Consider the following 24511-nt stretch of genomic DNA (forward strand, 5'->3'; position numbering starts at 1 on the left):
TTCTTAGGGTGTTTACGGAAACTGTTTGTTGCATACTTACAGGGAGCGTCTTGCTCCGGTTTGCGCAGGACACCTGGGTATAGGTGCCGCCTTACATTTTCAGTACTCAGTACTCACTGTTGAAGCGCCTACAGAGCAGGATCTGTATAGACGCTATACATATAAATACTGTACGCTGGGCATATGTTTTATTTTCCTAACTTTGGGATTATTTACATTCTAGGGAATGTTGGAGAGATCTTGGGGTAGTCGCGTCTTGCACACCCTGAGGTTAATCTTCTAAGCATTTCCTCGGAGGAGAAAGTTCTTTTGTTTTCAACCACCGTTTACCAGGAATGTGATCGTTATTTTCATTTGGTTATATGGGGCAACTTTAGGTTATCTGTATCCTACACCTGGGTAGGTGTTCATTGCTGGCCTAATATTTCACGTTCAAGGAGGGGAGGGAACATGGGGGTTATCTAATGCTCTCTGTATTATATTTTCCAGTAGTACAGCCAGGGGGTATAGAGGCCGCCCTTAGATCCTTCCTTCATACAGGCACGCCTGTGGGATATACAGGTGAGGTAACAAGTGTTTTGTTAAGTAGTAGATGTTCCAGCTTAGGGTTCTGTGGTACTTATTCCTTGTTTCTGTAATTACAGGTTACGGTTACAAGTGCCCAGCTGTTCTCCTCCGGACCCAACTTTTTCCCCCGCTTGATCGCCTTAACAGTCTGGGCACAATTACAGTCAGACTTGGGTTGATCTAGAGGTGGGCCCCCTTATAGCATCGATCCAATCCTGAGGAGCATCCTGGACGGCCCTGACACTTTTACCATTCATGCATTCGTTGTAAATGTATGCGTGGTAAAAGCATATAAAATGTAATGCCATGCGTTATAATGGCATTGCGGAGTCATGGTACTTTCGTAATGAAAGTATGCGGAGTGATATGCGGAAAGAAAGTTGCGGAATAATGGGTGTTTACCCTCCCTGGTAAGTACATTGGTGGCACGGCGGCCCACATCTCCAGCAACATACTCATATTTTTTCACCACCCATTTGAAAAATGCACAGGTCTCTCTCATTGATGGCCAGCACCGACATACACTTTAAGACACACCTCCCGCCACAAGTTCTAGAATTGCGAACTTTAGAGCTGGGGAGCTACGTTCGAATCTCGGCATCAGCTCAACATCCTGTGATTCCAGGCAAATCGCTTTGTCTCCCCGTGCCTATCACAAATGAATGTGTTCTTCTGTAATTTAAATTGTGCTCATGCCATGTTGTCGAGTTCGCGCTATATAATATTGCAAGGAAAAATAAAGTAGGGAAACTCGAGTTCACACACTACTGAACGCGCACTCAAATGCATCAGCAGTGCACTGTGAATCGGAGCGTTTCACAGGCCTGTCACAGATAAGAAATGCTACCTAAACGAAATCCTACAAAACAATATACTACTGGCCGGCAGCAATTCATACCCGGACAACGTCGGGACGGGCTGCTAGTATAGAAGAAATTGAAATGCTTGTTCTGGATTTGGGTAGACTTCAGTTAAAATTCACATTTCCCATTCTTTTCCATTTGGACTTCCCAATCCCTCATGAGGGTTTTTGAACTTCCAGGTCAACCTCTGAATTATTCCTGTTTCTAGCTAGCCTAGAAGGAGGGAGTCAGCTTCTGGTAGGAACAGAGAGGCCGCCACTGTTTATTGCTATTTTTTCCCAGAACTCTGCTATGAAGCACTACTGATATCCCTCTCCTGGGAACATCCCCATCCAGCCCTGTAACTGCTACAGGGTCCGTAACCGGCTTTGAGGACTACGTACCCCTATCACTGTATCGAGCTGTGACCTGCTTTATCTCTCCCCCAGTCACCCTCCTATGACCCGGGCTCATTTTCGCTGCACCACTCACCTTGTTATATTTTTTCATCAGGCTACTCGTCTCCCTCTGAATCACGGACGGGGACAGCATTTTTCAGTCCAGCTCTTGCCAGTGGGACTTTAGGATCAATTACCTACCCGTGACAGCTTTGCACTGTGACCCCAGCGGAGCCTTTAATCCTTTGATTCATACATTCTCGGACCCCTGGAAAACATTGGTGTACCTTTTTCTTCATATACCCAAAATATACGGACTGTGAGCTTGCTGAACCACACATCCGGTGGTTGCTCCAATTGAATACAGATGGCCCTCCAAATACCGGCTTATACATTTTCGCCCTGAAGAAGGAACTGTGTATATGTTTGTTTTGTACCGAAACGCGCGTAGGCGTTTTACAGTGTAGTCTTTTTCTTGCATTGTTGTCTCTTGTGACTTTATGTGTTTTTGTCACGTGATAATTATTGCTATTTTCTCCATGTCAATGTTATAGATTTAATTTGTATTTTGCCTCGCACTAAAATCATGGGCCTTTGTCCATGTATTGTCCACATTTAAAAGAAAAGGAAACAATTTTTAAATGTGTTTTTATGCGACTACCTTATTTAATTTTGATACTAAGAAAATGTGAATTGACATATTGCCGTTGTAGAAGAGTAGGGTCTGCTATCCTATGGTCACCCCAAATGTTTGCTTTTTGCTTCACTAGTTTATGACTTAATGTGGCTGTGGGCCTGCCAATCAGACCCACAGCCTGCTGTTCTCTCTCTAAATGTATGCCAAGGCACTTTAGGTGCCTTACCAATTGGAACATGGATCCCCTTGTGAGCCCCTGTACAGTGTACCCTAGGTACCCAGGGCATAGGTGCATCCAAGGCCTACCAGGGGCTGGAGCACATATTGTGCCATCCCTGGCCTGGCCTTACTATTTGACACAACTGGCTGATCCCTCAGCTGGGGCAAGGTGGTGTAATCACCCTTTGCTTTAGATATAGTATCTCTATATCTAACACATACAAGGACACACAGTAACCTATAAGTCACTCCTATGGCAGGCCTTATCAATCCTGGAGGCAGAGTGCTTGGTTATGTGTGAGATAGTGCTCTAGCATGAGCTAAGCCTGTGTGCAGCTTTCGGAACCCTGTCCTTTAGCTTTTTCCTGATAGCGTCATACCATATACTCTTAAGTGCATTATGAACCTCGCGGTTAAATGCTAACTCTGGTTTGACATTATCAAAACATGTCGAGTAAGGTGTCATACGAATTGGAATACTACCCCCTCGCCAAATTCTGGTGACGGGGGTAGCATTCCACCCTTCTAGAGGGACACGACATGTACAGAACCTGAACCCCGGTTAAAGTTAAACAGCGCCTCAGCATCACAAAATGGATGCTGCCACCACAGACACAAGTCTGCCCTCCTGCTGCTGGGAGTCCTTCCAGTGAGGGAGGCTTGGACAAAGGATTTCCTGCCTTGGGAGGTGCTAGCACCATCCCAGACAGGATTATGTGTATATGGTTAGGTAGGGCTGAATAGAATCAGACATATCTGGGGCACACAATGTGTCCCCGTGCATAGGCCAGTTCAAACCGGTGCTGGGGCACTCCAGCCCCAGCTCTGGCGCGAAACTGGACAAAGGAAAGGGGGTGTAACCATCCCCCTTCCTGGTCCCACCCATAGGAGGGACCTAGCAGGTAGTCCAGCCCCTGGATTTGGCTTAAAAGTAGGAGCTGAGTCCCAAGACTGCAGATTACCCTGAAATTCGACTACATAAGAAGAAACTCTGGACCTGCGACGTTCTGCTGCTCAGAAGACTTAAGAATCTCCCTTGTGGCCAAGGAGTGGCCACCCTGTGAACACACGCACCATCCAGCAATCAACGACTGCTTTGCCCCCGCCGGAGCCCGAGCCCAGAGGCTGACAAGAACCAGACTCCCAGACATCTAACAGCCCGATCCACAGTCCCTGCTAAGCTGAGACGAGTGGAGGCGACCTGAGACGTGGGACCGGACCTCTTGAAAAGTCCACGAGAAGCTGACTGTGCAGCACCTGAGGCACCCTCATCGCTGTGCTTGGGGTCTTGAGAAGCCCCACCACCGAGCTATATTTGCACCAAGGACCAGCCCTCCAGCTCTCACAAGATCTGCGTGGGGCCTTCTGCTTTGTTCCACTCGACGCGCCTATCTGGTTGCTAGTCTGTTGGCTAGTAGCCATTTTGGCGACCAAATGACAACTTTCCACCGTTGGTCTGGTTGCTCCAGACTGGCCCTTGCTGCTCCCAAAAGCAGCAACCCCTCTGACCTTGCTGGTTAGAGTGAGAAGCCTTCTCTGTTTCCTGCGTGGCTTGCATTAGCCAAGGCCTGTTTGCTCCAATCAAGAGGCCGACTCCGCCATCAACTAGAGCTAACGTGGGACAGCTCGTGAGTGACTCCTGGTCATCATCATCGTCGCCTAGTCCACGCTGCTGAAGAGACAAGCTTCACGGCATCACCTGTTGGCACCCGACAACGCCTGGTTCCTTCCTGGTTCCACGCCGGTCACTGGCTAGTGACTGTGAACATTGTCCCCTCTGCTTTCAGGTCTTCACCTCTTCAGATCCACCCTTGGATCCACCGGAACTCTTCACATCAGGTCGCCTGCAGCATCAGCACTCCAAGGCTCCATCTGAACTCCTGCAGAATCCCGACACACTTTGGCTCCACTGCACCCGCTTCCTGTGGGTGAGGTAACGCTGGCACTCCGGTGCCCCCGAGTAGTTTAACACTCCTAGTGTCCAGATTCCAAAGGGTTAAGTTCTAGACTGACCGGAAGACTTCCTACCTTCACCTTTTTAACTTTTACGCATCCATTGATTTCAATGAAAACTGCTTCTAACTTAGTGCACTGCAAACCAGATCCCGTGGGCCTCCTAGTTCCTAATTTGCGTTAGTACAGCATAGCCCCAGCGATTCCCAAGGCCCTAGGCCTTACTTCCTTTCGACTCGTGGTACTTATACCACTTCTTTAGTATATGGTTTTAGGGACCACCCGGGCCTATCAATATTTGTGCCACTTTTGTATACTTATCAATTGTATTGTTTTAACGTGTTTGCTCCTGTGCTCATAAAGAGTTCAGGGGACTATTTGTAGTAATAAATACATATATATATTGAATATATATCCTGTGTGGTGTCCTTTCACTTGGTGTTCAAGGGGGTTACATGTGGTAATACAGCTGGCTTCACATGCCAAAAGAGTTTAGCCTAAGAGTGCTTTGTCCACGCTACCACTAGGATAGCTGGTCTATAAGGTTGACTTACAACCAATCACCATAAGGGTTGTTTGGACTGATACAAGGTGGTCACTAGAACTAGTGAACATCATATATCAGGCCAACTTCTCACAGCCGCGATGTTTCATATTCTGCGGGACAACTAATTGTATAGTGTGGATGAACTACCCACAATTTTATAACCCTATGGAGGAAGATTTTGTTATTTAACTTGGGAGTCAGCTAGCACCCTGTTTGTCATGATTTTGCTTTGGTCACTCTGGGTCTTGCGAATTTTCCTGTCGGAGTTTGTCTATTTTCCTGTTAGAAATTGTCGGATGCTTTTTTCTGCTTTGATCCTCTACACGTCCATGTCCTTGTCTGCATCCAGGAAGGATTTTTTGTTCTTCAGTTTTTTCCTTGCTTAGGCATCTGCTCTCTGGTTAGTCTTCTGGCTTTCTGTTTATTCTGGAATCAGATATTGCCTCAAGGAGCAGCAGGTATATCTTTAGAACAAGAAGACTCACAAGTCGTCGCCAAAAAAAGACCTGCCCATGACACTCTTTCTGTGTGCACTCTCTCCAAATCTGGGTCTCTGAAATGATGTTGTTGGCCATTCGGGGGTCATCCGAAAAAGCTTATCTCGGAGTCCCATTCTTGCTCCGGTGCTGGCCACTCCTGGTTTTAATTATTTGAACCCCTTTTCATCTTTTTGCAATTCTTACCTTAACACGTGAATGCAACAGTGTAAATTAAGAACTAGTCATTGGGGACTAATGTCCACAGAAAAAAATGCTAATCTCTCATCGTCACACAACAGAGTACATCACACAAAAAGCTTAGCCATCTACAGAAGACAGTAACCACCATGGAACATGAAGAAATCATCTGTGCCCCCAAGAAACTAGTTCTAGTAACAATAGAAAAACAGCAGCAGCCTCGTTAAAGAACACAAAACAGAAAAAAGGTAGTCAGCAGAAGCTCGGTTAACATTGGGTCACTGTTCGCTCATACCATCCACCAGGTTGCTCTACCAAAACAACATCGCAGAGCAGTAACAAAAAACAAGAAATGCACGCTGGACATTGTGGGAGAGAAACAGGACTAATAAACATAATGGGGATATGACCGCGGGACAAATGCTTGCGCTTAGAGTGCGTTGGTGCATGCACTGTGGTGAAATGTCCTGGAACCAGTCTGCAGACAGTTGGAAGTGTTGTTAGCTATTTAGCTTCTATCTGCCTGCCAGAAACGTGTGGTGTTTGTAGTGCAATGTAAACAAAGTTCTGTCTATTCTGTGTGGTACATTTCTTGCAGAGCAGAGGTCCTTGAAAGAATATCGCCTGAAGTGTTTTTGGAGAGATTCGTGCAACATTTTCAAGTAAGTAGTATAGACCTTTTCTGCCAGTTCTACCTTGCACCAGGATTTTCACATTGCCTCCTTAGGCTGTCATTTCCTTGTCCCCATCCTGATGAAGATCAGCACTTACTTCACAATAGTGCAGACCGTGGGTTGAAATGTCGACAAATATCCCTAGGACCAGTTTAAAGACTCTGCAATGAGACTTATTTATTCAGTCCGCAGACCTACTTGAAATATTTGTTTTTCTGGCCTTTCAAATCCATTCTTTCCCCTCCCCCAGTCACTTTGTATATATTACACAATATCACTTCACCGAGCACCAAATGTCACCTTGCCACATGCTATATTTCACTGTGCGCTTTTGACAGCCCTGCAAATGTAATTTGGGTATTTATGAATAATGCAATTTAAAAAAGCTCTTAGAATACCCCATAATTTTTATGTTTGTGTTTATTATGATTAATTGGTCTTTCAATGAATAGACTCTTGATTAGTTCAATTGATAGACGAAATAATACTCACCCGACAGAACCAATTGTTATTTTTGTACATGACACCACTGGCCGACATTGTTCGCACCCATGGACTCAACATCATCTCCTACACAGAGGACACAACTCCTTCTCTCGCTCACGGAAGATCCCATCACCACCAAAATCAACTTTAGGAACATGACACGTGCCTCTGACTGTATGAGATCCAACAGCCTGAAACTCAACATGGAAAATATGGAAGTGCTAACCTTCGGGAGGAGCATCTCACTGTGGTGGCCCTCCGAACTCTGACCTACACCTTCCCCCACGGACCACACCTGCAACCCCATCATCATCCTAGACAGCAAACTCACAACGAAGTGCCAGGTCAACGCACTATGCACCAAATCTGGATGCTCTGCATGCTTTGAATGATCTTCGGGTGGATCCCCATCCATACCAGGAGACCAGTCATGCAAGCCCTCATCACCAAACAACTGGAGACGCACTCTATGCCGGCACAACCTCCAAACTCATCAAACAACTTCAGACTATACAGAATGCTACAACCAAACTCATCTCCAACCTCCCAAAACGGTCCAGCATCACCCCACACCTTTGAAGCCTCCACTGGCTACCTGTCAAGAAGAGATGTCAGTTTAAGATGCCATAGCACGCCTACAAAGCCCTCCATGATGAGGAACACCAACCCACTAGACAGCTTCACTCCGCCTCCCTCACCAACATCCCCCACTTCCGCAGAAGCCACAGCAGAGGTTCTTCCTGCTCTTCCCTTGCCACCAAGTCCTGAAACGACCTCCCCCTCCACCTGAGTACCTTTCCTTCACTCGCAGATTTAAGAAGGGGATTCAAGACCTGGCTCTTCGACTAAAGACCTGCAATACCTCAGCGCCCACATACTACCAGTGGTGATTAGCCGCGCTCTACAAGTACTGTCTAACTGATTGATTGATAGTTTCTGACTGTAAACAGGCAGCTTGCTCACAACTATAATCTCGTAACCACGCATATTTTTTGCCTTGGTCATAAATCTCATATTACTAAATAATGGGCTATTACAAAAAAAGTAAGCTGAGTCGGAGCCGTGGGACAAATTACAACGCAAGGTAGATACGTAGAAAACATCGAGAATCTATTATTTTTACATGAAAAGGTCTTTTATCGAGACTTTTCCCCAAGCACCTCCACAAACTCAGGGTAACCTAATAACTAAAACTTTTTCTTGAAAACATGAGCGTTTACGCTTATGAGAACTAAACCAGCAAACCCATTAAAAATGAATATTCAATTACAATTTTTAAAACGAACTTTCAGGGGCTTCTTAAAGTCGAATAAAAAAAAGTGGCGCGCAATCCAAATTAACGAAGAACGCGGCCTTGCCTGCTGCTGCTCCTGCGCATGCGTGAACTTCCCGCTGAAGATCGCTTATGGAATAGACGTCTATCCCCTGACTTCACCTTTAACTGAGAGAGCCGCGGGTCAATGAGGCGAACTGAACCACGCGGTCATCTTTGTGTCACGTCCAGGCAGCGGCCATATTTGGTGTAAATAAACAGAATTAGCGTTCTTCAACATCGCTTACAGAGGAGAGCTTGTAGAGCGCAATTGACCGCACAATGTAGTATTTTGAAACCATACGTAGGGATTAGCACGTGCCGCACCCGTCTTCGAACGTTGACATTTCTTACTGGAAGCTAATGTCACTACATTAGGAAAAGCATGTCTTCACTGTGTTAAAATATACACCGTTTCCAGCAAATTTTAATTATTTACACATCATGGAACTAAAATCAAAACGAATCATAATTATTTGAAAATGCGTCATCGACGTGTCTTGGATTGTTATTTCTTCTTTTTAAAAGACGTTGCCTTTGCGTAAATACGCCACTTGGTGTTACGGATATAAAAAATCTTCAAGATGGCCGTTCACCTAATGTGCTGCAGAGAATGGGCTGTGCCGAGAGGGTCGTGTTGCCTCATTCCCATTTCGGCAACCTTATCTGGTCTTTGTTTATCAGCTTGAGGACACCACCTGCTTTACTTTACGCAAGTCACACGCTGTCATTTTCTTCTCGTTCAACCCCTCCCCTCCCTCGAGGTTCTCCGCCAATCAGATTATATTATTACAGCCGCGTGGAGCCCAGTCTCCAACACCCACTGGTCAGGCGTTCTTCAGAAACAATTTGTGGTCATGAATATGTATTATTCGTTAAAGCAATGACATTTAGGAGGTGTGGCCTGAAGCTCTGGCACCGTTAGATGCAGCATGAATTTTAACAAGGGGACTATCTAGGCGGACCAATCAGAAGCACTGGTGGGCGGGGGTCATGTCAATGAGCGCGGCGCCTCAGACTATGCGGGCGCGCGGATGCCCATCAGTACCGGGAGACATGTCGTCCTTGGTGCGGCCCTTCAGCATCTCCGAGGGTCCCTGTGGCGCCCGCCCCTCCGCGGCGCGCGGGACCCTAGCCGCGGCCTCGGCCCCTTCTCCCGCGCGGGGTGGGAAACCCAAGCTTACCCACCCGGGGAAGGCCATTCTGGCCGGTAAGGAAGCACCACAACATCGCCTTGTTCAATGTTGGATTTTTGGTGTGGTGGGGGGAGGGGCGGTGCCAAATCATTATTTCGCAGTAAGAAGCGTTGTAGAGTTAGCAAAAAGAAATTCATCTGGCAAATTCATGGGTATGAAATGGCATATCCAAATCATTTTAAATGTAACTATAGTTAAGAAGCAATCCCACAGGTAAGCATCTACCATTAAAGAGCATGCAGTACGTGGCTTATTCTGTATAATTCAATTTAACTTTAAAACAGTGTACGCTTTACAGATAACCCCCACCCCCTCCCATCAAAACAGCAAGCAGTGCAGATGAAAGGCAGACAATAATAAAGCTAACGCTACCATACACGCAGGAACACAACATCCATGTATACATTAATATAGATGGCATACAATATATACACACATCCATGTGTACATAAAGTCGCAAGTAATACGCGTATTAAGGTGACAACATGAACTCTATCAGCCAGCGGTATACCCCAGCCTCTCCCTCTTAGTCCACTCAAGTCCTAAAAAAAGAAGTGGGGGGACTATCCAGGTTAAGGCATGATGTGTGCCAGCACAGCGCGTGATGTCATGACATTGCATGTGACATCACAGGAAGTGACATCACAAAAAGTGATATCAGATATTAAGACCTCACACATATGATACACGTATATAATGAGTACATTTAAGCGCATTATGTGTTTTAACAAATGAGATTTGGTGTCGGAGTTGTGGCTAAAAAAGTGTTTCAATCCCGGCACAAAATCTGAACATCAACTAATACACTTATTTTTTTAAGCCCTGCCTCAAAGAAATTGCCTCAAGGAGAAGCATGACAGTAGATCTGTTTTGCTCAATTGGTTGAGAAAGGCTACATTTTAAAATATTAGATTGGGTTAAGATGTCTGCTGTAAAGGTACCAGTAAATCTCAGGGAATAGTACTAATGGTGAGATAACTGGAGTTTAACACATTTGTTAGAGAGATCTGTGTTTTGTGAAGTCCCACATTTGTACCAAAGTACTATAAAGTTAATGTGTCTCCTGTAAAGCACATCACATAACGTGCAGATGACGGACTTTTATTTTATGTAGATAGTAAAGAGGGTTACTGCTTTTAACGCGGAGATCCTATTCATAAAATGTAATCCTTGTATTATAGCACAGTGAGCTATGAAGGACATGTGACTCTTACACCTTGTAACCAAGTCTCATATAACTTATCTTGTACATTGATTTACACACATGCATGATTTATTGTCAATGTATAATGTGTATGTTACGTAAAGAGCTCTGACACCCTGCGTTGGGTTGGGTAACACTATAAAAGAAATCGAATAATGCTATTGAAATTGTTATTTGTGTAAATACTGAGACAGACCAGCACATCTGACATATTTCCAATGCATGCATGCAACTCTTATATAAAGGGACTAAACATAAGCAAAACCATGCCTCTCTCTCTAAGTACCTGTGAAGAGATAAAAAGTTGTATGCCTTTGTGGCATTTACATTTAAGTGTGAGGTTCCAGGCCGCCTCCAGTCAGGATGTTCAAACATAAGGAGGCCCGATGGCCACTGAACTTCGGCCCAGATGGAGGTGAAAAAAAGCTCCCTCGCTGTCTGCACGTTTAATGCTGGGAATTGAAAGCAGACAACATACAGGCGCTGCTGAACGAGTCCTAGTGTCTTACACTGGGACAAGTTCAACATATTTCTGTGGGGCCCAACTTCTTGGCGTCCACCCTGTGAAAATAATGGGTGGACGCCGTGCCCCCGACTTATCTGCTATTGGCTCCACAGCTGGTACAAATAACAGAGGACATAGGGGACAGCTCTGCCAAGTTTCCCTACAAAACTTAACTAGAGGCAAAATCTTTTTGCCCACCCAGATTCTGGCCATCGGATCTTTCACTCTGGGTAGCTGTCCTCGCTCATCATCTTGTGCCATATCGAATCTGAGATGCTTACTTGAGGCTGAACAGCAGTAGACACCCGGTGCAGCATTTGTAGATTCTCTATTCAATATTTGTGTCAAACCATTTTTACGCTTCCGTCCTCAGAGATGATCAGCTCTCCATGCTTAAGCAGTGATCTTATGGTAGCCTAGCAGAGGAAAGACTGGTCATGTTAATATAGTGCCTAATCACCTAATATAACGCTATTTCACATGCAAATTATGTTTTTTTCATGCTGTCTTGCATCGTCAGTTTGCCCGCTGTCTCAAACAACTTCCATGTATTCCTAAAATCCAGCAGCAAAAACTGACCTTTACTTAAAACTAAGTTACATCTCCTAATACCTTTTTAAGTGGCTTTCACTTTACATTCCATTCTCTACACAACTCTTTTCTCAGAGCATCCTTTTCTAAGTCACGTGTGTTTGTTTTACTCTCTAGCACTGTATTTCTGCAAATTGCCCACATCTCGTTTCTAAGATCAAACAAGTTCCTTTTTCGGAAGGTTGCACCTTGAAACATATCACCACCTGCTCTCCTGTAGCTCATCTATTTAATCCCATCTAACAGCTGCATGAACTCGCGTATCTCCCTTTCCAAACAATGATCACTCCTAAGTCCTGTTACTTTAATCCACTTCAAAGAAACTGTAGTGAGTGCATGGAATGGTTTGATTGAGCAAACAAAACTAATCCCAATAATACTGCCTTAATCACAATCTTTGTTTTTTTGTGGAGCAGTATGCTGCCTGGCGTAAAGCGAGAACGTAGTTATAATTACATAGTAAAGCAGACAAATGAGCATCAACATTTGCAGTCATTTGTTTAGAGAGACCAATAGCTGTATTATGTTGGGTCTATTTAGTGCCCTTATATTGCTTTAAAGCCAACTCAAAGTGGCAGATTTGTGACAAGGTTGTTAAAAATGAGAAAATGAGGAAAGAGACTTATAACTGTAATGATCTTTGGCGTAGAGCAGTAGTTAGAAGCTGACCTTAAGAATCAGGTAGGCAGCGAGGAAGCAAGTGCAAAATAGCCAGAGAGGGTATGAGATATACAGTTACAAATCAAGGGTTATCAGACAGTCTGATAAATTTGGGTCTAACAAAGAGGAATGGTAGAGATTATTGAGGTCTCGGGGATAATAAAAAAGACACATCAACCAACCAGAGGTTGACGCGTATAGACGGCAAACAAAAATAAATAGAGTACCTTGCAACCGACATATGGATAGATAATACACTAGCAGGCACACAGAAAGACAGGTGAACAGTAAGAAGACTAGGTGTCTGCATACTGATTTCACATTTAGACCCTTTGCTGAAGAACTCAACTGTGATGAAGAGGAAAGACCAGTGCCACTGCCTAATCATTCATAGTCTCTCTCTCTCCTCCCAGAAATTTCTTCTACTGGATGATAGAATATTTGCCCATTTAATCACTGTGCTCCTTGGAATGAACACCTGTCTGTAATAATACAGTGATTGGTGCATGCTCAAGTTGCACTTTGCCTTTTTGTTCTCGAAATACATAAACAATAGTGCTGGTCAATAACTTAGTTTTCTAAATAGGGCATATGTAGTTGTGTTACAGGTTGCTGCATCTACTCCAACCCTCCTGTATCTAGTGCTTGAATTGCCTTTTTCAGGTCATTAGTGTCAGATCCATTGGTTAATTGTCTTATTTATTGTCTACCTGCTTCCTCTCGAGTTAATTGTGTTTTATGATGTTCAATAGCTACACCATACTCTGCCTGCTGTGTTTATTTTACATGCTAACATATGCTTCCAAGCAATTAATGACTGTAATTGAGGAAGGATAACTCCTTGAAACCCAGATGTTTCCATCAATCATGCATTGATTTGGGTCACACAGCTATACTGTTTAATCCTACCGCATAGTGATCTCATTACAAAGGCACTTTTTCCTCCTAGAGCTATGGGCCGCCAGTGAAAGTAATAGCTAATGAATTAGCTCCTAAGAAACAAAAACGCCATGATAACTGCATACCTGTTTCAATCACCACAAAGCCTTTCCAAAGCCCACCCGAAGGGGAAGACTTAAGTACGTCGAACCGATAAAAGACATTTGCAACTGAGGAATTTCAGCCATATCTGTTATCTTTGAAGCAAATCTGTCAGAAAGAAGACTCCACACCATATATTACTGTCACTCTCCCACAGGATCATACAATAGTTCATTCTGATGGCAAAATAAATAAGGGGGTAGGGTGGCCGTCATTTAAAAAAAAAATCTGACCTCCCAATTCTTACTGGTACTGCCACATTTAGTGGCAGACAAAAGCAGGCACAAGCCAAACATTTTAGTACAGGGAGATTTAAACCACCATTGTAAACTACCTAATGCATGATCTCAAGGCCATTCAGCTCACCCAAAGAGTGACGTTGCCTACTCATAAAAAACGTCATCTACTCGATCCGATTTTTTGAAACATACGTCAGCTAAGACCAGAACCTCCCCTTCCCGTATGTTGGTCAAACAACTATTGGATACCTTTCCATCTAAAAAAAGTAATCAAACTTGCACACACAGAGTATTCCAGGCCATGCCGAACCTTGGCAAAACTGGATGCTGAAAACTGAGAATCTACCCCATCTAGCTTGGTCCCTATTATAAAAGGAGAGATAGCCAATATGTACTCTGCATTTAAAAATTGGATTGAGAATTCCCTAGAACAGCTAATTCCTAAGAGAGTACACAAAAGCTGACGGACTCAAGTACCTGCTCTATGGTTGTCGGAGGAACTCTTAATCCTGAAAAAGTAATGCAAAAACAAAAAAAAGTGGAGGAAACTGTAGTAATGATGCTGGTCGTAGATAGGCAAAAGAGGTTTATTAGTTGGCTACACGGTTGTGGAGCAGGAGACAGCCCCACCATGTACAGCAAACATCAAACCGTCCCTTAGTTTCAATCCAAACATTCTCAGAATCCCTCTCACCAAGATCCCATCATTAAGCAACCAAAAGAACTCTGGCAGAAGATGCCTCTCCACGGAGCAGCATGAAGGAACATTCTCATTTAGGAATACAAAGAAATACAAATACTACACATCTTCCCTTCTTCTTTTTGTTACAAAAGCAAATATATAAAAGTAAATAGAAAAAAACCCATAATACAATAAAGATGTGAAACAAAACAAACGTACTCCCGAAACCTCTTGGGAGTAACGGATACTCTAGAGCTCCTCCTAAGTTCAACACGATCCTTCCCAGATCCCATACTACCGTTGTTGCAGCGGTACTCCAGAAATAATTTCTAAACCAGCATCACCGTTTCCCTGAAATGTCCAGTCACACATTAATTCACCAGTGGGGCCCATAACACTGCACACTTTTTTTTTATTACTTTAACTCTACTTCAGGGATTGGTGAAACACAAAGGAGTAATGCAGTAACATTGGCGGAGTGTCTAAACCTAATTTTTAAATATTTATTATTTACACCTGCAGTTTTAAATGATTTAACATGGTTTTCCAACAAATGTCAATTTTATTCAGACACACCACCATAGTGGCAATGGATCTGCTAGTAAGAAAAATAGGCGTAGGAAAATACAAGACCAGCTTTAATTTTCCATTTATCTAATTTTTATTAAAAGCAAACTTTTAGCATGTCTGACATTTAGATACTTATTAATTCTTTATTCAAAAATCTTAAGAAAATTTATTTCAAAATGATCATTTTATTTAACAGCTCGGAAAATAGACATTTATTTCAAAGTTCAGTGGGAAGTTTAGCAAAGAACAGATAGTCCCAAATTCATTCTCTCCTAGCATCCCTAACTAACGCCCTCATCTTATCCTTTAGTCCTGCAAAGAAAACAAGAAATAATTCAAAGAGTCTTATATCCAGGAATCTATCTGCAATTGGACATCACCTCGAGATGAAATCGAAAAGGAGCATTCTTCGAAGCAAAATCAGGGTTTTTTATACACTAATTCTCTAACTTAATCTATCTAAAAAGTATCTAGCATCACCAACTCGGGTTCTGATTGGACAAATTTGGGGCGGGTGAGCATCTCCTCACCATTACAGCATCGTGTTCACGGTGAATCAGCAAATTATTAAAAGCTCATTGTTTAGGAAAGTCTTTGGCCTAGGCACATCCTCGACTGCCAACTATGCCATAGTTTCTCACGATCGGAACACTCTAGTGTCCATATTTTGGCAACCATCCTGACTTCCAGGGTACAGCGGCCTTGAACTTCCCATCCGAGCACAGGCAGCTCCCTCTCACTTGCAGGCTTTGGACGCGCATGCGCAGTCCAGCACTCACTCGCAGTTTACCAGAGCAGCCATGTTTTCACTAGGCCTCAGAGCCCTTTTTTGGAACTATCGTAGAAATAAACACAAATTCATGTTAAATATAGAACTAAAGCCCTTCTGTTTACCTCCCACCTCACTATTCATGATGTTTATTTATATTTAAGCTGTGCATTAATTGACATCACAATAACAGTACAAATTAGTTAATTATATTGCTTTATGCAGGCAAAATTAGTATTCCCACGTGTTCATATGTGTGCATCTTATACTATTGTTAATTATTTCACCACAACACACCATTAGTAAATGTTAACGTTAGAGGACATTAATTTCACAAGGGGTACACAAACATTTTGCTTTGCCACCTCGCTCCATCTATTCCCTCATCTGGTGATTCTATCACCAAACATCTCTCAACATTTTGTAAAATTTAGCAGAACTTGTTTCGAATTCTTCATAGTAGTACAATCTACACTCTAGTATTTTTCTCTTTTTGTCTCTTTGAAAATCTTTTCTCTAATTTCTTCCATTTCTATTTCATTCTTTTCTCTTTCTCTTGCATTCCGTTCTTGAATTGTCTTCTTTATTGCCTTTCTAAAATCTCTTCTACCTTTTGTATATACAGCACAACCTTATCATGAAAATCAGTATCACTAAGATTGTTATTGGAATTAGTATCTTACCTATAATTGAACTACCTATTTATTGAAACCAATGCTTAACTGCTGAAAAACTACTACCTAACTTTTCGAAAACATCTTCAGCCTCCAGTGGTTCAATTTCTCTTCGTAAATCTTTAATGTTCGTAATATACTTCTCAAGATTTTGGCTTTTATCTGGGATATGAGTACAACAATGTTGCACTTTCAAAATCCCACAGACTCCTCCCTCTTTTGCTAAAATTATATCAAGGGCATGTCAATTTTGCATTACCATAGCTCTCATGGCAACCATTTCAGTATCAACCATCGGGAATCCTCCTGTGGTGTCTGTTGACGGACTATCAACTATTGTGGACAATTTTCGAATTCTATTTGCTTTAGACGAAATCCCCACTGCTGGTATTAGTGCTCCGAAGACATCACCTATTATTTCCATCACACTCTCTCTCCTTTTACGACTTAAGGTTTTGCCTATCTCATGCTTTCCATTAGTATCTCTATCTACATGAACAATTTTAGGAAAGACCAAGCCAACGTAACAGGTCCCATACCAATGGTCAGGTAACCTATAGTAAGCTCTGTTCCCGCAAATGAAATAGATTCCCGGAAAGACAGGATCATCTCCTCCTTTAAATCCCCAACCCCCTATAATTCGATAGGTATCTTTACATTGACTCGCACCCACAAAATAACTGTCATACATAGTATTGTCTCTTCTTATACATAATTTCCCTAACATTGGAGTATCTATGTTTATAGCCACATTCACATTTCTATCATCAAAATTCTCATCATTAATTAAATGTCCACTATTTAGATTTCGCATGTTTTACTTTCTCACTTTGTTTGTAAGCAACCCTCCTTTCTTCAACCATATTCAAGAAGGTTCTCTCCTCAATTCTCATTTTACATGTCAAATTGTTATTAAAGCAATACTCGTGTGTCAGCTCATCTATTTCTAAGAAATACTCTCCCATCACTTTTGCAGGTTTCTTTTTGTTCAATGCACTATCAATTTTTAGTTTAGCAAAGATTTCATCCACATTGGAATAGTGATATTCCAATTTCCCAGTCTGATAAAACAAGCTTGCAATTACGCTACAGGTCACTCCATATGTGAGAGGAAGGTGGTGATAGGTCACCCCTTCTGACACTGATGCAGGCAATTTTACACAAACCTAACAATCATCGACATTCATGGTTTTAACATACTCAAATAATCATTTTAAAAATGTTTTCTTCGTAAAGTCACTTATAGACTTATCCTGATGCATCTCTGGTTTATACACATGGGTCTCACAAACTTCCACTTTCTCACTTTGTTTACTTAAACTCACATTTGGCTTCAACTTCGTTAAACTGTCTTGGAAAGGAATAACAATAGCTAAAATTACCCATAATATTATCAATAATCCCATACATATAGAACAGCATCTACACCATTTTCTAAAAATAGAGCATTTTGTCTTGTGATTACTAGTAGCCATTTACTCTAACACAATTTCTTCGACCTAGCGTCACCAATGAGTTACACAACACACAATTCCCTAACAGGATTTCTTCGACCTTGTGTCAATTCTATTCTAAGTTACACTATGGTTAGTTTTTCTAACAAGTTTTCTTCGACCTTATGTCAACTCCGACCTCTCCTATATTTACAATATCCGTCTCACAGGACTTCAGGCTTTTTACCATATACTTTGAGCACCTATCACTTTCCCCTAAGTTGACTTCTTTGCTCACTTTTCCCAATCATCTTTGGGCAGTACAGGTTTTCTTGGCTGCTATTGACTTCAACAATGGGAGGTAGGACGATGTATGTCCACTCAGGTGATTTGTACTTCTGGTTCGGTCGTCTTACTCTTTTTGGCCTGTGGACAATTTCTATTTTCTTTCCCAGTGATTCTTTCTGGCTAGTGATCTCATTCACTTGCTCTTCCGGCTCTCTTGCCTTGTTCACTAGTTTGAATCTCAGTCCATCAGTTTCTTTAGGCCAATTATCTCCTTTACAGACTCTCTTATTCTTTGGCTCTACTGTGTTATGCTCCACTCTCCAAGCTCTTTTCCTTGGACTCTTCCTCAATGCAGTTTCATCTGTGCTGTCATCAGACTCACTTTCAGTGTCTTCAACTGTGTCATTGATTATAATTTTCACAATGCCTTTTTCTTCATCAAGTTCGGCTTTCTTTTCTGTTACTCTGTTAGGAACACTTTCAAAACTGGTACTTGGAATCTCATCCTTATCGTGAGTTACTTCCTCTTCCCCAGTCTCAGGATTTCCATTCCTGCTTTCAGAGTTCTCAGACTGCTCTTCAGTTTTCTCCTCTTCAACAGCCTTGTCTTCACTTTCTTTTGCGTCTTTACTAGTGTCAGTCTTTACCAATTCTCGATCTTCAGATTGATCTTCAGAATCTGGTATCTCCACAATCTCCCTTTCACTTTCACCATCAGACGCAGAATTGGCTTCTGATACCTCCAGATGTCGACGTTCCTGTCGATCTTCAGTATCAGGAGTTCTTTCTGGTTCAGCTTCAGAATCAGAGTCAGTTGTACTTTCACCGTCGTCCGGGTATTCAGGTGCAGGCACACGAATGGTGTGACTTGCATGCACCCACCTCTTCAGACCAGCACACTTGATTGCAGTGGTACTGACTAAAATAACCTGGCGTGGTCTCTGGCACCGAGGCACCAACCAGTTTCTTCTGCGATGCACTTTCACTCGAACCCAGTCTCCAGGGACCAGATCATGAGCTGGATTTTTCTCTTTGGAATTTGAATCAGTTCCCACCTGGTGGAGCACAGAAGTTACCACATCAGACGGATTTTTGCAGTAATCCAGTATGATGTCATCATTAATTGTCAACAACTTAGCAACAGGTACATAGGCCTGCCTCATCACCCTACGCATCAAAATCTCGTGTGGACTTAGTCCAGTTTTCCTGTCAGGAATGCTTCTCAATGTCCAGTTTTCCTGTCAGGAATGCTTCTCAATGTCATCAAAACAAGCGGCAAAGCATCTGGCCACTTGAGTCCTGTTGCCAAACACTTTTTTGAAATTCTGTTCTTAATTGTTCCATTCACCTGTTTAACTTCCCCTGAAGCCTCAGGTCTGTAAGCACAATGTAGCTTCTGGCGAATGTCCAGAGCTTCACAGATCTGCATGAGCTCGTTTTGGAAATGAGGTCCGCGATCTGTCTCGATCGTCACTGGGAAACCGAAACGCGGTATTATCTCACGTAAAAGCAGTTTGGCAACAGTCAGCCCATCATTCCTCCTTGTGGAGAAAGCTTCCACGTATTGGGAGAACAAACAGATTATTACAAGAACATACCTAAACCTATTACATGGGGGCAACTCCACAAAATCCATCTGAACCCTTGTAAATAGACCACCTTCTCGTCCTATGGTTCCCAAACTTACAACAGTTCTCCTATTTGCATTAAATTGCTGGCATACCAAACACCTTCCCCACCTAACATTCACAGGGCTACTGTCACACACTACAAACCAATGCATATCTTTAAATTTTCAATTTCCACTTCAACTGGCCGCGACAAGGAGGTTTTAATCTGCCTATTTGCTACACCTACCACCTGGATAAGATCAACCGAGAGAGGAAGATTTTGGATTTTCATTGATCTAACAGTAGAACGGGTAGCACTAGTGTCCACTAGGAAAGTTATTTCGACATCATTTACTTTTCCGCTGACAAATGGACCAGACTGATCTACCTCAAGAGTGGCTCCAAGTACACACTCTTCTTCCTCTCTCAGGCACCGTCAGAAAACTTCATCCGACTAACTCCCAACTTCCTCTTGCAACTAATACTGCGAACTCTCATTCACTCTCGGCGCTCTATTTACCTGTTCACCTCCGCAGAATCCTGTCTCTGCACTGTGTTTCTGCTGATTTACACAGTATGGGATTGGCGGTTGTGGCACCTGACTGTGCTGAGTAACTACCTGCTGCTGCTGCTGCGGCTGCTGCTGAATTACCTCAGTCTGCACCTGGGGATTCAATGGAGCATTTTCGGAATTAACCTTTGGTGGATACTTACACTCTTTCTTCCAGTGTCCAATCCTGCCGCAATTATGACACGGAAACTTTTTCTTGAGTTCTTCAATATTCCCTACCCGTAAAATTTCCTTGATTCCCTGCATTCTTGCTCTCCATTTGCACCACTTGTTGTTCCGCTACTTTCACTTGCGCCCACATGGCTTTCTCTTTCAGCTTTTTCTGCTTCGCATCAATCTCTTCACTGCAATATTTCGCCTGTCTCAATACTTTGTCAACTGATCTCTACTGCCATCCTATCATGTTGTGCCTAATCATGTCTGCAATTTCTGATCTTAAACCATACACAAATCTATATACAAAATTGCTCATGTCCTTTTCACTTAGTTCCTCATAACCACTATACTGCTTAAAGACTAACCGCAATCCCTCATAAAATGAATGCACAGATTCTTTCGGCTCTTGTGGTCCTGTCTATCTTCACCCAATCAGTTTCTTTTTTTTCAGCCACACTATCACTTGTTCGTACTTTCGCATCACATCAGGAGATGGAGCACCTGTCACCTTATCTCGTGGGTACTCTTCCCTCGGCCATTCTACAGCTATTTTGCATTCTGTCCATAAATCTGCTGGCACAACTATGTCAAACAAACATACAAATCAATCCATAAAACTTTTGACACTTTTACAAATCTTTCTACCTGCCGATACCATTCTACTGGTTTCTCTCTCAAACTGGGGAAATCATTTTTAAATGACAATATGTCCTGTCTGCTCCATGGAACATGCACATACCCTCCTCCAGGTATTTCTCTCATAGGAAACTCCTGAATTACTGTCTCCTTTTCTCTGACTGGAAATGCCAAAGTAGATTTATCGCTGTTCTCTTCCCTTTGACCTTTTCACCCTCCATTTATTCACATCTCCCCATTTTCTCAACAGCAAAATTAAGTCTTTTATCTGAGTTATCCTTCCAGCTGTGTTCATGCTCTCAATGTCTTTCTCTGTAAAATCTACTCTGTACGATTTTTGCAATGATTTAAACTTTGTAAAATCCACATCCATTTCACTCGCACAAGCTTCCAACTGATCATGAAGAGGTTTTGTTCTCCACGTAAGGCTTTTACATATAAACATTAACTCATCATCCTGGTAAGATTTTAGTCTGTCTGTCCCAATTGTACCAATGATCAGCTCTTCCATGTCAATTTTTAATCTAGCCACATCTAACACTAGGTTATTTTTCTTTTTAATTTTATGGTCCTTATCCAATCACCTATTTCTTATTCTGACTAACCCATTGGGGTCTGGATTGTATCTATCCTATCCGAATTTCTTTCGGGAGTCACAGAACCTGATTCTGCTCCCATTGCATATCCGAAAGGCATACCCTGATTATAGGTTAGCTCAGGCGGAGTCATATTGCTTGTCCGTCTGATTTCTGACAAATCTGGATAAATATTCTCTTTTACTCTTTGTGAACTCTGCTGTAACGGGATCGTTAAACTCGGCTCTTTTATTTTCTGGTTTTCGAACACCGGAATTACAGGTCCGAACGTTACTGGGACTGTGACGGCTTCCATATTTTTAGTAAGCTCCTGAATTTTTTCGGTCAGTTCAATGGTTGATCTTATATATTCAGCCGTACTAGCTTGCTTTTCATCTCGTCTATTTCTTTTATTATTTTCAGCAGTATTAATTCGTTCCTCATCTCGTCTGTTCATTCTACTACTTTCAGCAGTATGAGCTTGTTCTTCATCTCGTCTGATTACTCTACTCTCACTCACACTTCTCCTCTCCTCTCCTCATTTTTTTTAGGAGAAAGTGTATATCTCGGTTCTGACATTGAAGCGTTTGGAGAATATCTCACCTCTACTCTATCTGAGATCGGAATATCGTCTTGAGGTTTCACTAATTTTGTCCTCTTGTGGTGGGGCATTTAGCGTAGTCCATAAAGAATTAGGCTGGTATGGAGGCGGTCTCCACTATTTAATATCCCGTCCAATACAGCATCCTCTGTTTCACTGTCACCCTGATTTGTTTCTAAATTCTTCTTCTTTTCTGTGCATTTTCGCCCTTCATATTCATCAACAAGTCTAACAGCATACATATCATCACACATGTCTGCATTCCTCCATCTACGCATTCTAGTCTCATGTGTTTCTCCCCACAATCCGTACGGTCTGACCTTTGGACCATAAGGTCCAACCGATCTTTCTCGTTCCATCTCATGCATCTCATCTTCCCACTCAACTAAAGCCTCAAATTGGGTCGGTCTGGGTCTCGGTTCAAGATTCATCATTCTCTTTCTCACATTAAAAGATCCTTCTTCGGAGAAAGCTAATACACCATCCTCTGGGGTATAACTCACCCAATTCTCTAACCAAACACACGTATGATAACCATATTTTGATGACATATAGGACGCAGGCGTTTTCGGCGGAGGAAGCAATTTTCCCTCTCTCGTTACTATCGCCTTATCCTTGACAAATGTATTTTTCAATTTCTTTAACCATGAAGGTTTCTTTTTCTCCTGTCCGTAGTAGTAGTAATCCATTTTTCTGTGAACTTTGTCTTTCTAAAAGATCGCGTACTTCCTTGTTGCTGTTCTGTAATACCAACCTATCACAACGCGATTCACACTAACGTACCAATCAGAACAGAATACTTCTCTCTAGTGCTTTGCCAATAGCCTCGCTGCTTTTCGTGATACACTAATCAGCTCTTCACTCTGTCTTGGTCACGAGGACCAATCCTTGTGCGACACTTTGACGTCACTAGCGCTCCAGCGCCGACTGACCCCTCCCTTATAAAAAAGGTTTCGAAAAGCCGTATTTACAAGATATTCAACGGAATCAGTTGGTAATGTTAACAAAACCCATTCATCTGTTTCGCTAAATTAAAGTGACAGACTTTTAACCGTGCACGTATCCCATATGTGGAGTAGACGACGCTGATCTCCACAGGATCTTTCACTTGCCGATAAAGTAGCACGACCCTCTACCTTACCCTTCTATCAGGCAATAACAAACTCGTTTCTCTAAGAAAGCACATACAGAGATCTTTTTCACCTCCTTAGAGACAATCCCAGATTATCACCAGAACGCTTATTGCAATTTCATTTACACGCGTTCATACAGAAATCCCTATTCAAATACACATGAACTCTGTATCCCCAGTAGGTAGGGCTTACCTCTAGCCCACTACATAATTCCTCTTTCGTTAGTAAAGTAGACGTAACTTCTTTACCCTTCGAGCAAGCTTGGGTTAAGTCCTACTACTCTCCCAACAGTGAGTCTTAACACGGGACACGCCTGATCCCCATACTCGAAAGCTAAGATTTCATAGACTGCCCTCGCTATACATTTATCCTTTCACACCTATGGTCCCAAAACCAGTGATGTGCAACAACAACACCTGTGATATACACAGATACCACTGTAGCATGCAACAATACTACCCTTTGAAACAGACTATGCGATGTGCGACTTCACTAGCCACACTTTCCTCTGCCTGCAGACAGAGACACCAGCTTCCCACAACTTTAAAAGCTTTTCCAGGACTACATATAACACAATACGAACTCAACAGATGTTAGTCGTAATTCTGTACATAAAATCCTTATATAACTCTATACATGATCCTAGCTATTTCCATAGCAACCAATGCTCTGCTACCAAGCTTATAACTGTTGCAGCGGTACTCCAGAAATAATTTCTAAACCAGCATCACCGTTTCCCTGAAATGTCCAGTCACACATTCATTCACCAGTGCGGCCCATAACACTGCACACTTTTCTTTTATCACTTTAACTCTACTTCAGGGATTGGTGGAACACAAAGGAGTAATGCTGTAACATTGGCGGAGTGTCTAAACCTAATAATTAACTATTTATTATTTACACCTGCAGTTTTAAACGATTTACCATGGTTTCCCAACAAATTTCAATTTTATTCAGATACAGCACCATAGTGGCAATGGAACTGCTAGTAAGATAAATAGGCGTAGGAAAATACAAGACCAGCTTTAATTTTCCATTTACCTATTTTTTATTAAAAGCAAACTT

The 24511-nt window shown here is 42.5% G+C and overlaps 1 protein-coding gene across 1 annotated transcript in view; it reads left to right on the top strand.

Annotated features, from left to right (window-relative positions):
• The first annotated feature begins 9313 nt into the window (after positions 1 to 9313).
• LOC147729663 (tricarboxylate transport protein, mitochondrial-like) overlaps positions 9314 to 24511 on the top strand; it is a 256901-nt gene continuing 241703 nt past the window's right edge. Inside the window, exon 1 of the mRNA XM_086954545.1 lies at positions 9314 to 9522. Within this exon, the coding sequence (XP_086810671.1) occupies positions 9333 to 9522 (190 nt within the window). The 5' untranslated portion in view covers positions 9314 to 9332. The remainder of the gene's footprint in view (positions 9523 to 24511) is intronic.

This window comes from Lissotriton vulgaris, chromosome 2_1, assembly GCF_964263255.1.
Source record: "Lissotriton vulgaris chromosome 2_1, aLisVul1.2, whole genome shotgun sequence".
Classification (NCBI taxonomy): domain Eukaryota; kingdom Metazoa; phylum Chordata; class Amphibia; order Caudata; family Salamandridae; genus Lissotriton; species Lissotriton vulgaris.